General features: G+C 46.4%; 2 protein-coding genes across 2 annotated transcripts; both read left to right on the forward strand.

The window, feature by feature from the left end:
* The first annotated feature begins 2,793 nt into the window (after positions 1-2,793).
* Positions 2,794-7,006, forward strand: LOC139306943 (kelch-like protein 41b). The gene is made up of 6 exons (XM_070930911.1): positions 2,794-3,954; positions 4,295-4,452; positions 4,832-4,939; positions 5,580-5,765; positions 6,602-6,748; positions 6,847-7,006. The coding sequence occupies exons 1-6, from the start codon at positions 2,848-2,850 to the stop codon at positions 6,956-6,958; spliced, it is 1,818 nt and encodes a 605-aa protein (XP_070787012.1). The 5' UTR covers positions 2,794-2,847; the 3' UTR covers positions 6,959-7,006.
* A 2,118-nt stretch (positions 7,007-9,124) lies between these two features.
* Positions 9,125-10,132, forward strand: LOC139306894 (2-oxoglutarate receptor 1-like). Its single transcript, XM_070930855.1, has one exon. It carries the CDS (start codon positions 9,125-9,127, stop codon positions 10,130-10,132), a length of 1,008 nt encoding a protein of 335 aa, XP_070786956.1.
* The last annotated feature ends 3,341 nt before the right edge of the window (positions 10,133-13,473 follow it).

Genomic DNA, 13,473 nt, shown 5'->3' on the forward strand with positions numbered 1-13,473 from the left:
GTTTGCTCAACATGACCAATAATAACTCTGGTCCCTTGTCAATGTCAGAATCTGAAATCGCATCAATCGATCGATATGCCATTAAGACATAGTGTAGGGTTTAGTAGTGCGCAACCACATGAGCCAATAACACACAGCAGTGTGAAGTGAAGCCTCTCATTACTTATATCAGCAAAATATAGTTTCTTTTTTTTTTTTTCTATATAAAAACGACTGATGCTCTGTAACTTCATGGAATAATTTAGTGCATTTTAATGTGTTTTATGTGTTTTCTGAAAGAAAATGTGACTTTTCTCGTGTGTGTGTGTGTTTGTGTGTGTACATTGTTTCACTTCTTTCTTACCACTAACTCTCTGCATTTGCTCGAGCAGTATTCTTACAACGTAACACTGATGAACAGACACACACACACACACACACACACACACACACACACACACACACACACTGCCCTCTACTGGGTAACACATGCTGATGTCACTGCAGTACAAGATACTGAGTGAGCAGAATTTCACTTCCGTCGTTGAGCAACTGGTGTGTCACTGTGTTTCCCAGCTGCACCGACTGTATGAATCCATATTGTACTGTTTTATTATGTGGTCAAACCTTTTTAATAAATCTAATCTAAACTAATATGTGCAAAGGCATCACATTCATGGCAAGGGGCTGCACGCATTTGTTTTATTGAGGCTGAGCGTTCGCTTTATTTCTCCATAATAACAAAGTAGGAAATAGAATCACTGTATCATGACATGGATCTTGCGTTACCTCTAGCAAAGAGTGCTCCATTTTGTCATTAGCTTACAGTCACTCCTTTATTCAGCATGGAAGTCAAGTTGCCATTAGCGTAGCATTTAGCAGTTGTTGGTTCAAACGTAGTGGCTGGAGCACTTGGTCAGTGGCAAAAGTCTCACTTCTGTTGTGCATATTAATGGCGCACGTTGTGAAAACAATTATGTTTTACTCAGATATTCAATGCTTAAATGTGGTTACATCGTCTCAAATTCTCAAAGTTTTTCCTCTGAAATGATTAAATGATGATGATGATACTGATATTAATGTAACATTATTGTTATTTTAAGATGTTGGGGGGGTGGGGGGGGGGGGGGGGGGGGTCCAGTTTTTTCTTAGTCAAAGGGTCTTAGTCTCGCTTTCAACACAAGCCCCCCCCCCCCCCCCCCCCCCCCGCCCCAATAATTTTCATACAGCCCCTAAATGCTCTGCAAAAAGAACATCTTAGAACTTTGCTTCATTAATCTACTGTGGCAGAGCGTTCTTACGCACACTGTGCCCCCACCCCACCCCCACCCCTCGCTTAAATTACACATTAGACGCTCCCCGACAAGTGGCGTAGTCTGATCTATCTTTAGTGCTGCCCACAGGGAGAAATGTTACCTAACTCTACTCGCTCCTCACACTTCCATCAGGAACTGAAATCAGACCGAATGTTGATGCCGACACTTCAGTTATGGACTTGCCACTTCACATTTTGTACTAATACATGCGGCTGTGTGCAAACTGACGCCTTTTTCTCTTCAAGAAGAATTCAAAAATAACAAAAAAAAAAAAAAATGTCTTCAGCACTGGAATGATCTCAGGGATTGAAGTGCGTTTTAAAAGCAGAGCAACACACACACACACACACACACACACACACACACACACACACGACCAAGCAGCTGGACAATAATGCACCCCACTGCTGATTGGTGGACAGAACAGCTTGTGTGTGTGTGTGTGTGTGTGTGTGTGTGGCTCTCACCTGTTTGTGCGTGCAGCTGCTGCTGGTCCATTTTTCTGGTCCATTTTTAGCACAATGTTTTTGTGCTCCTCAGTCTCCCTTCAATAGTGCCATGCTTTGATAAGATTTTTTTTAATTTTTTTATTATTATTGATTTAGGTGGTTCCTTTGGTGGAATTAAAAAAACAAAAAAAAACAGTGAAGAGCTGAAAGATATTAGAAATAACTGGAAATATTAACTTACTGTAGAAATAAAAGCACAAAAAGAGAGTTATTGAACTATAACATTTGTGGCTTTAATCAATACTGTTTGCAGAAACGCGATCAACAGAAAATTGATCCGATATTTTCCAGTTCCAGCTTCTCCAAGTGAGTATCTGCTGCTTTTCTTGATGCTCATTTTTTGACTTTTTAATAGACGAGAAAAAGAATGACTTGTTGCAGCCCTGGTCGCATCTAGATTATATATTATGGATACTAACTTGTCTTGGTTGCTTAGTGACAGCTGATGAATTATAAAGTATAAATTGTATGTAAGGCTAAATCTGCACAGTTGATATATATAATCTGTAATAGGATTGAACGAATGAATGATTTATTTAAAAAAAAAAAAGGATGAATAAAAGGATGATCTGTCTCAAGTCAACAGAACATATTTTTTGAGTGTGACAGCGACCGCTCTAAATATCCTCCCGGTAATACCTACAGCTTGAGGCGAGCTATTCGAGGGCTTTGACAGCATTGTCTCCGCTGTTTGTCGGCCACATGACACTTTGGGAGCTGAATCATGGTGGCATCCCCCCAGCCTGAGCAGCCAGTTGCTTCTTTCAGTCTGTGACAGCAGCTGCTCGAGCCAAGGCCTGCGCTGCGCTGCGCTGCGACCTGGCCCAGTCGGATTCCACTGGAGCTGCAGCAGGCAGGGGGCAGAGGGAGCTAAATTTAGAGTGGGGTGGGATTAAATTGCAAGGGGTCTTCACACTGGGAACCTTTTCTCTGCTCTGCCTTTTCCAGCCAGGACCGACTGCCAAAAGGACCCGTGGCCGCCGTCTCCTTCCGTTCTCCACAGACCCCCTTGTTCACCCCGTCGTTTCCCATCCTGACACGCCATGGACCCCAACGCCATCAAGGAGGAGCTGCGCCTCTTTCAGAGCACCCTGCTCCAGGATGGGCTGAAGGAGCTGCTGAATGAGAACAAGTTCGTCGACTGCACCCTAAAGGTAGGCGACCGCAGCTTCCCCTGCCATCGGCTGATCATGGCCGCCTGCAGCCCGTACTTCAGGGAGATTTTCTTCACAGAGGATGGGAAGGAAGTGGAGAACACCAAGGAGGTGGTCCTGGAGGACGTCAACCCTTCCATCCTGGACATGATCATCCAGTACCTCTACTCGGCCGAGATTGATCTCACCGATGACAATGTACAGGATATAATTGCGGTGTCCAACAGATTCCAGATCCCCTCTGTCTTTACAGTCTGCGTCAACTACCTTCAGAAGAAGCTGTCCCTGGGCAACTGCATGGCCATTTTCAGGATGGGCCTGGTGCTCAGCTGTCCCAGGCTCGCCGTGGCTGCACGCAACTACATCGCTGACCGTTTCGAGCTCCTCTACAAAGACGAGGAGTTCCTCAAGCTCGCAGCCCACGAACTGTTCGCCATCATCGGTGGAGACTCGCTAAACGTGGGGAAGGAGGAGCTGGTGTTCGAGGCGGTCATGGCCTGGGTCCGCCAGGACAAGGAGCGCTCCAAGGTCCTGAAGGATGCTTTCAACTGCATCCGCTTCCGCCTGCTGCCCGAGAAGTACTTCAAAGACAGAGTGGAGACTGATGAGATCATCAAGGCCGACCCGGAGCTCCAGAAGACGATCCAGGTCATCAGGGATGCCTTCAAGGGGAAACTTCCAGAGAAACCCAAGAAGGAGGGGGAGGAGGGGGCCGACATGGAAGGAGGTGAGGAGGAGGACAGCCCATTCCCCGGCTTCCTGAATGACAACCGCCGACACGGCATGTACGCGCGTGACTTCATCGTGATGATCAATGATACGGCGGCGGTGGCGTACGATGTCAGCGAGAACGAGTGCTTCTTGGCGGCCATGTCGGAGCTGGTGCCGCGCAACCACGTCAGCCTGGCGTCGCAGAGGAACCAGCTCTACATCATTGGGGGACTGTTTGTGGATGAAGAAAACAAAGACGTGCCACTGCAATGTTACTTCTACCTGGTAACTAGGTTTTTCTTTTTTTTCATTTGTCGCTCCCTTTGTGATAAAATGCTGCATAAAGAAAATAGGAAATATTCTGATTAGCTTTCTGGCATATCTTAACGTTAAATGTGAGATATAAAGATTAAACAGCATGTCAGGCTAGCTGTTTCCTCCTGCTTCCAGTCTTCATGCTAATCTAAGCTAACAGATACAGGCCTTAAATAGTTATATTTTACAGCATCGTCGGTATGTGGACGATTCTTTCTCTTCTTCGTGAGGAGATAATGGGCGCTAAGAGGGTGCTTTTCTCCACTCTGTTTTAATGCACCTTGTGTGTCCCCCCCCCCCCCCCTCACAGCTGGATCCACTCACGTCTGACTGGGTCGCCCTGCCGCCCATGCCATCTCCGAGGTGCCTCTTCAACATCGGAGAGAGCGAGAACCTGCTGTTCGCCGTGGCTGGAAAAGACCTCCAGACCAACGAGTCGCTGGATACCGTGATGTGCTACGATGTTGAGTATGTGTCATTATTTGCCTCTTTGCTACCCCCCCCCCCGCACTTTGTTTCTCACCCTATCTCTCACCTTTCACCTTTAGTCAAGTTTCCAGGTGATAATTACCTTCAGGAAATTAACAAAATGGTGTCCTATAGAACATTTAAAAAAAAGGGAATGTATAATTAATCATGTTTTAATGTGATCTCACCTTCCGCTGTTGATATTTAACTTGCTCACGTTTATCACTACCAAGTGGGAAATCACGCACGTGGCGATGAAGCGCTTGCAGCTCTGAGCAAAGCAGGGAAGGCAACAAATTCAGGGGGGGGGGGGGGGGGCATAATAAAATAACATGGAAGGACACGCTTTAAAGCTGTGACTTAAATGTGAATTCCTCAGGAAGATGAGGTGGAGCGAGACCAAAAAGCTTCCTCTGAAGATCCACGGCCACGCTGTCATCTCCCACAGAGGGCTGGTCTACTGCATTGGAGGAAAGACAGATGACAAGTGAGTGAATGAGTGAGAGAGAGTGCAGCTGTTTGTGGTCCGTCATTCTGACCAGTCCGGCGCTGCCTACGCTACCGTGATGGAAAACACTGATCCTGTGCATCTCTTGTTTAACGGCACAGTGATAGCAAAGGACAAAGTAAATTAAGTAAGAGTATATAAACCTACATCCAGACACTCGTCATAACCAAATTCGGACTGAAATGTATCCGCATTTCAGAGAATCAATCGGTATGCTGACAAAAGTCGTACTCTTGGGACGCTCCTGCTCTTATTTCAATATTTGCTTTCAAAATGTGCATCATTTCAGGCAGCCCCAAAAGGTATGTTAGCTCCGGGACAGTATGGTAAGTGTTATCTATCAGTGGGGACAGATGTAGGGAAATAAACACTTTGCTGATCATATTTTTCATTCTCGTTCCAAATGATCCTTATTTACAGTTATGTGCTGATTTTTTTCTTCATCTAGTTTATGTTTTTTTTAAGTTTCACTTGGACAGAAGGTGCTTTTTGCGACAATTACTCCTTACGAACTGAAAGAACACAATATTCTCACTACAAATGAACATCATTTGGCCGCCGTGTTCCATCTTTCGACACTAAGAATGCCACGATTGTATCCGTCCCTCCGTCTCCACAGCAAAGCCCTCAACAAGGTGTTTGTGTACAACCACAAGCAGTCGGAGTGGAGGGAGCTCGTGGCCATGAAGACACCCAGGGCCATGTTCGGGGCCGTTGTCCACAACGGCAAGATCGTGGTGGCTGGCGGAGTCAATGAGGAGGGCCTCACCGCGTCATGTGAAGCCTACGACTTCGCAACAAACAAGTAGGACTCACTTTGACATTGTTTTACCTTTTCAGCTGAGGAGTTGTGTTGAAAAGTGACAACCACAAAACCCAATCATGAAATCTCAGAACTGCCACATACCTCGAGGTGTTCACTATTACATCAGAACATGACACGAATGAATGTAAGAAATTATTCAAACTCAACACATTATGATGAAATCTGTTTTCATGAGTCTTATTTTCTATTAACACATTTTTTTTTTTATTTCTTAAGGGCATTTCTCCCAGTTACACTTTTATTTAATGCCACATTTTATTTCATAATGTCACGTTTCATACAAGCAGCAGGCTCACAAACTGCCTGCTAGCTAGCTAGCTAGCTCCTATTGGCTACTTCAGAGAAGGACTGTCTTTTTTGAGTTGTGTGTCTTTATCTGAAAAACAAATTTAGAATCGAAAGGTTGCCGGTAACTCTGGATTAACCAGCTAGCTGCTGCCGCTAGCGCTGGCTCCTCAGCTTGAAGACGTGAGATAAAAGTGTGATCGGCGAAAACACCACTATGGAATCGGAAAAGAGGCACTTTGAAATAAAAATGTCCGGAGTGAAAATGAAAATTAACTCTGATAAACTGAAAATAAGTATGTTAATAATTATGGGTTAATTTACAGGTATATATTGTACATGTTATTTATTTCACAATATCCTATTTACATATTTAATATTGGACTCTTTTGGCCTCCGTATACCACATCCCAGTTACCTCAGCCATTATAAAAGATGAAATTGGACGACTGTGCCAAGATGTACAACAGGCACCTATAATGAGAGCTCCATCTTCCGGTTGACCTTCTGCTAACGCCGTGTCTCCTCAGGTGGGAGCCTCTCACAGATTTCCCCCAGGAGAGGAGCTCCGTCAACCTGCTGAGCAACGGCGGCGCCCTGTACGCCGTGGGCGGCTTCGCCATGGTTCAGACGGAGAACAAGGAGGTGGCTCCCACAGAGGTCACCGACGTCTGGCAGTAAGTCTTCTCAAGTTATGGGTCCAACATGTGCACGTTTCCGTTGGTTGCCATGGCGCCCGTTTTGCGAGATCTGACTCTCCTCTTGGTCTCGTCAGGTTTGAGGATGATAAGAAGCAGTGGAGCGGCATGCTGCGGGAGATGCGCTACGCTGCCGGATCTTCCTGTGTGTCCATGCGCCTCAACGCTGCCAGGATGCCCAAACTGTAGACAAAACCACTTTCTTTCTTTCTTAACCCCACCCCCCCACCCCCCCTATCCCCTCCCCTAGTGAGCTGCCTCCGAGGCGTCTCATCCTCTGCACTCGGATTACTGCGTGTCAAGTTGATCTTTGACATTAATTTTTCTCTAAACTCAGATGATTTTTATCTGTGCTACAAACACTCGGTTCTGCTGCCTCTTCAAAAACTGCACCATCCCCACAGTATAACAAAAAAAAAAAGAGAGAGAGAGAGAAGCCACAATTTAGATTGATCTATAAAGCTCTGTTTACACCATTTCTAGCTCTTCTTTTGTAAAATAAACATTTGTAAACTTCTGCTTCCCTTTACTGCTTTTGATTTTGTGTGATCTCCAGGAAAGTGACATTACAGAGGCTGCATCAACACGTCGAGGGCAGCCAAGGGAGAAAAGATGTATGTTTGTCGCGTCTTTGTACTTTCAGGTAAACAAGGAAGCGGGACTGGGTAAATAATGGCAGGTGAAGGACATTTAAACACGGCATAGTGATCTTCAAACATGTGCGTGTCAGTGTGAGCAGAGACGGAAAAAACAAAGGTGCCTGGAAAAGTTGAAGTGTATCTCTCCTGTGGCACTTTTTACACAATAGCAGAATACTGTCACAGGAGGTGGGGCGTTTTACACCACCTGCACCTGTGTAAAGCAGCAGCAGTGTGCCATCCCACTCGTTAATGCCTCGAGTGAAAGAAGCTGAAGTGTCGATTTAAAGCACTGAGTGAAGTTGAAGTGGGGAAAAGAAAGCTGTTCGTTGAAAGCTGCTGAAATGTCAGTTGAAGCGGCAATAAGTCGTGTATGAGCAGTGAAAGTTGTGGGAAGTTTCAGTGTAAGTGATTACCAATTTACCACCAAAGATATTTGGAACTGATTTCAAAGTTGCTCACACAGCCTCACACAAAATCTCTGGCAGCTGCTCCAAAGTCTGAGTTCGAACACTTGTTTTTACACTTGTTTTCCCACATTCTTCCTTCACTTCCTGATGGCTTTAATCAGAAACCAAGGTCTGCGTCTGTGCCAGATATAGCTCTGCAGTGTCACACCAGGCTGATCACACGCCTGTTTGACGAAGTGACAAAGAACAAAAGGTGCACCGGAGAGTTCAATTCAATTCACCTGAAACCCGATCTGTGTAAATAAAGCGACCCTCCAGCTTTATCAGCTGGAGCACGGCACACGGAAGCAGTTAGCGCACATGGCTGAAGGTGAAGCACACAACAGTGGGCCCTTCAAGCAAAAAGTGTGCTGGAGTTCCCCCCCCCCCCCTCTCTGGGTGTAGAAGAGGGAGAGAGCGAGTGGGAGGAGGAGGAGGAGGAGTGACGGAGGAATGGATGTGAAAACAGAGATGAGACGCTGAAGGCTTGGAGTGAGCGCTGACGAGGACGCTGTGACTAAAAGTGAGTAGAAAACCCTCTTTTTCAAACTGCACCTTTCGTGACCTTCAGCCTCCACGTGTGCATTTCCCGCGCTTGTTTTTATCTTTTTCCACCAAACTCGTATGTAACGTGATCTACGGTTTAACAAGCTCCTGCATTCTGAAACCCGAGCGTGCACGCGACGCGTAAACGCCGCCCGGCGTGTCTCCTCGCGTCCATGACGAGAGCAGACTGCACTGACGGCAGCACAGGGAGCAGCCATCACGCCAGGATGCCATGGGCGCCGTCACACCCCCCCCCCCCCCCCCGAGAGGCTTTCAGAAACGAGGAGAGGAGAAGATTTTTGTTTGTCAAGCAGTAATTGCCAATGACGTTGAGGGGGAAAAAGGGAATCGTGATTCGCTCATAGCTCTATTTTTTTTTTTTTACATTTGTATGTATTCACAGGAATGTGCTGTTCATCCGGCTCAAAACCAGCAGCGCAAATAATGCAAAAAGTTCAGCATGCACATTTGAAAACATTCAAGCTGCACCTTTTCAGCATTTTTCTGCTCATTGTTTTGGTTTTCGGCGCTTGCAGCTTTAATGTTTTGGTATATTCTCACCGCTCTCCGTATGTCCACTTCACATGGCGACGTCAGCGTTGGGTTTACACCTTGTTGCACAGCATTTAATGCTGGTTGAAAGTTCTCAAATTGTCCCAAGATCCCCCTTCTCTGATTTACTTGTTGCAAAAATGGTTTTTCACACTCAACAGGGCTCCGCCATGGCCAGCATCCTCTACTACGGAGAAGACCACAACTGCACCGACGTGGACCGACTGATGAAGCGCTATTACCTGCCTGTCTCCTACGCCATCATCTTCGCCGTGGGCCTGGTGGGCAACGTAACCTCCATTGGCATTTACCTGACGAAGCTGCGTCCCTGGAAGAGCAGCAGCATCATCATGGTCAACCTGGCGCTGACCGACCTCCTCTACGTCCTCAGCATGCCCTTCCTGGTCTACTACTACAGCAACGGGGATTCGTGGACGCTCGGCGACTTCATGTGCCGCTTCGTGCGCTTTGGCTTTCATTTTAACCTGTACGGGAGCATCCTCTTCCTGACGTGCCACGCGGTTTTCCGCTACGTGGTGGTGATCAAGCCTTTGAGGGCCGCGCAGGTGCAGCAAAAGTTTTGGGGTATAATTGCGTGCTCGGCCGTCTGGATTGTCGCCGCGGCCGAAATCACACCCATGTTGACGATAATATCCTTGGAGGAGCGCGACAACAAGACCTACTGCTTGGACTTAGCTAGCACCATACCCGTCAGTGACATTCGGTGGTACGGCTGGCTGCTCACTGCACTCGGATTTCTGCTCCCTCTAGTGGTGGTGTTCATGTGTTACATCGGCATAGTGAAGCAGTTGGCCAAAGGGCCCCACACGACCAGCCCGTGTCGGGTGCGAGCGCGGCGCGCGACCGTGCTGATCCTGGTGGTGTTCGTGGTGTGTTTCCTGCCGTACCACGTCTTGCGCGTGTTGCGGATAGAAACTCGGAGGTCGCAAGAGACGCCGTGCATGGCGGAGCGCGTCGTGCACGCGGCATATATTATCTCCAGGCCTCTGGCTGGACTCAACACGTTTTTTAACCTGGCTCTGTACACTCTTTCAGGCGATAAGTTCAAGAGGGCCTTCCTCAGTACTTTTTACAGGAAATGCTGGCTGACCAAGGCCAGGTCGCTGCTCCATCTCGCCGTCGTCAGCAAAGCAGGCAGTGACATGCCCGCTGCCTGACTGGTGACTCCCCAACGCCTGACTTTTTTTTTTTTTATTTCCCTGTGACTCACACTGTGGACATGATGTCGGGAAAGCTGCATGACAGCTGCGGTTTCTTTGTGTGCCTCCCAGAGACAATAAGTACTTTTGGTTTGTCTTGGGCAGAAACTGTGTGCCAACCCCTGGAGTGCAAATATAAATGTCTAAAGGTCAAAGCTGTGAGATGTGCATGCGAAATTTGACCTTTGTCCACACTTCTTTCTTTGACTGGAATCGCATGAATGGACTTTACCTGACAAACACGGCAATGGATTCATTTGTTTGCAGCCACGAAAATAACTTCAGTCACGAAGGTTTAAGTCTGTAGTCCTAAAACCTGGACGTGAGTTTGCATTTCTGAGCTGTGGGTTCCCTTGTCAGATTTTCATGATGTTTTTTATGCTGTACATTACACATGCACGTGAATTTGAAACCGTTTCACCGACTGAAACTTTAAAAAAATTAAAGAATTAAACTGCTGTGGTTTTAGTAACTGAACTTCTGCTGTAGCGCCACCATGAGGTTCACATTTGTGGTTTTGGGGTGAAATGTCTCAACAACAATTGGACTTGGTACAGACATTCATGCCCCCCCCCCTCAACATGAACTGTAATTTCTAAATTCAAATTTTCATCTGCAGCCTTCATCAGGTCCAAATCTTCTGATTCCGACCAGCCTCAACTGAACTTGCTAATTAGCCAATGTTAGCATGCTAACACGCTAAACTAAGTTGGTGGAGGTAAACGTCGAAAACATAGCATTGAGATTGGGAGCGTGTTAGCATGCGGAGATTAGCACTTAGCTCAAAGCCCAGCTGTGTCCAAGTGCAGCCCCACAGAGCTGCTAGCGTGGCGGTGGACTCCTCCCTTGCCTTCTTTTCCTGTGTATTTTAAATTGATGCAGAAAATAAGGTATGTGTCTTTAATAAAAACGTAGTTTTTACAACATGCCGTGTGTTGCACCTGTGAGGATCTTAACGTTGTTTTGTGTTGGGGGTTTTATTTTTAGCGTGAAACTACGATGGTTTTCGTTCGTGCACTTCCGCTTCACCAGTGGTTCCCAACCTTTTCGAGTCGCGACCCCCCCCCCACCCACAGAATGATCAGGTAACCCTGAAGTTATATGTTTAATGCCATGGTGAATAATAGATTAAAACTTGGTCATTTTTCAGGTTAGGTTCCTTTTTCTGAATTTACCATTTAACCCTTTTCTGTTTGTGTTGCATTTCCGGAGTCCACAATACTTTGGAAGTGGATGGACATTTAGGAAATGAGTGCAAAAAGAGACGACATCATTCATCATGGTTTGCTGCATTTGTCTCCCCAACAGGGTGATAAAGTGATTTTACAGCCCCAGCTACTGATCTGTGAAAGACACTCAGGTTGCATGGAGGCAACTCAGCCGAGTTCTCTGTGTGCGGATGCGTTCACCTTCCCCATGAGCAAACAAGGCAGGCGGCACCATTCCTCGTTTTCAAAACTGCTCCCTGCGCCGCTGCACAGAAAGAGCTGACGGCGAGAGAAGCGAAGGACTGGAGTCCCTTCCAAGAGGTCCGTGTTACGACATCACACAAGGTGTGTAAAAATGTTTGAGACGCACCGAACATCCGTGTATCTTTATGTAACATCCCGGAACAAACACCCTCCGTAGATAAAGGAGGCTGTTCCACTGTTTGTCCATCACTGGCTGCAAAACTGCTTCATCCTGGATACCATATGTCGTTCTGCTGCAATGCCCTGCCCTGGTCTGTGGCCGTGATCACAATTAAAACTGCTGGTAAGCTGAGCCAAATAACAACGACAGAGATAAAAAAAAAAAAAAAGGTGTTTTCTGTGTCCATGTGTGTGGAGAGGTAAAAAAAAAAAAAAAAAAAATCCAGCGTCATTATCACAGTTTATATAATTCTAATCTTTCTCTGATACAAGCAGAATAGAGACTGCAGCTGGGGATGGGAAGGCTATTTTGGTCTGTGGACATGGCCATTTCCTTCTCCTGCCTCCTGACTGATCTCCTCCTCATCCTCATTTTCCTCCTCGTGAACAAAACGTCTGCGCCGGAGTGGAGCGGGGGGGGGGGCTTATTACAGCCACAGGATATTAATATAAAGCAATCTTTTCCCGCACCCACCAATCTCGCCGGGCCTGTTGTCTGTGGAAATGTGTCGAAATAGATTGTTTTTTTTTTTTCTGCCGGAGTGCAAGTGGAACGTCGGTGGAGCCGAGTACTGTACGTTTGTCAGATTATGGAGGAGGGGGGTGGGTGGGTGGGGTGGGGTGGAGAAAGCATTCAGCAAGCCCCTGGGTTTCTTTCTATTTTCTGCTGCGCCAGCGTCATGGTCAATTGAAGTTTAAATGATCAAGTTGGAGGCGAAAGAGCTGGTGATCAATGAGCTGATGGTGGAAATACCGATGCTCTTTCTCTTTGTGATGTAAGAGCGCTGAAACTGGCTCTGACAGCCCGTCTTTCAGGCCCGCAGCTCTCCAAAAACAAAAACCCAAACAAAAATGTGCATCAGCGTGTCTGTGCGTGCGTGGATGTGGAAGAAGTTGGCACACGGCGTGAAGGTTTCACATTTTTTTTTTCCCTTTATGGTGAGAACATGCTGTGAAAACAAATAAATAAATAAATAAATAAATTAAAAAAACCAGGAGCAAGGCAGAACACGTTCATGTACACATGCGTACCAGAGAGAGAGAGAGAGAGTCCATGGTGGAGGGGGGGGGGGACAAATTCACATCACTGGATGCTGCATATTTTTTTTTTTATTGAACACATTTCCTGCGAGAAATTGCCTTGATTGTTTCTGTATATTGCAGCTTTAATCGGTCAGAGAAGAGAAGAAGAAAAACACACACACACACACACACACACACACACACACTGCAGACCTTTTGCAAAGTTTGTGCTTTGATATTCGCATGAAGCCAAACACGGCAAAACTAACTACAAGATGTCACTTATCGACACAGCGCTAGATCACAGACATGACACAGAGGACCCTTCGAGTGATTCGCCATTTTTAAATATAGACCGGCCTCCCTCGTGGCGCGCGGCAGTTTTTTCAGTTCCACTAATTCTTCGCGAATTTGAAGACAAAAAAAACATTTCCACCGCTTTGAGGACATTCAAAGCACTCGCTAATGAATAAATAAATGCAATTCACGAGCGCGGCGCCCCAAAAATAGCCGTAAGAAAAAGCAAAAAAAACAAAAAAAAAAACAATACAAAATGTTTATGTTGCCATGACAAATACATCCATCATAAATATTAAGACACCGTTCGGCAGTCCAACAAAGCGCTATGAGGCTACGAGGCTATGA

Source organism: Enoplosus armatus, chromosome 24 (assembly GCF_043641665.1).
Source record: "Enoplosus armatus isolate fEnoArm2 chromosome 24, fEnoArm2.hap1, whole genome shotgun sequence".
Classification (NCBI taxonomy): domain Eukaryota; kingdom Metazoa; phylum Chordata; class Actinopteri; order Centrarchiformes; family Enoplosidae; genus Enoplosus; species Enoplosus armatus.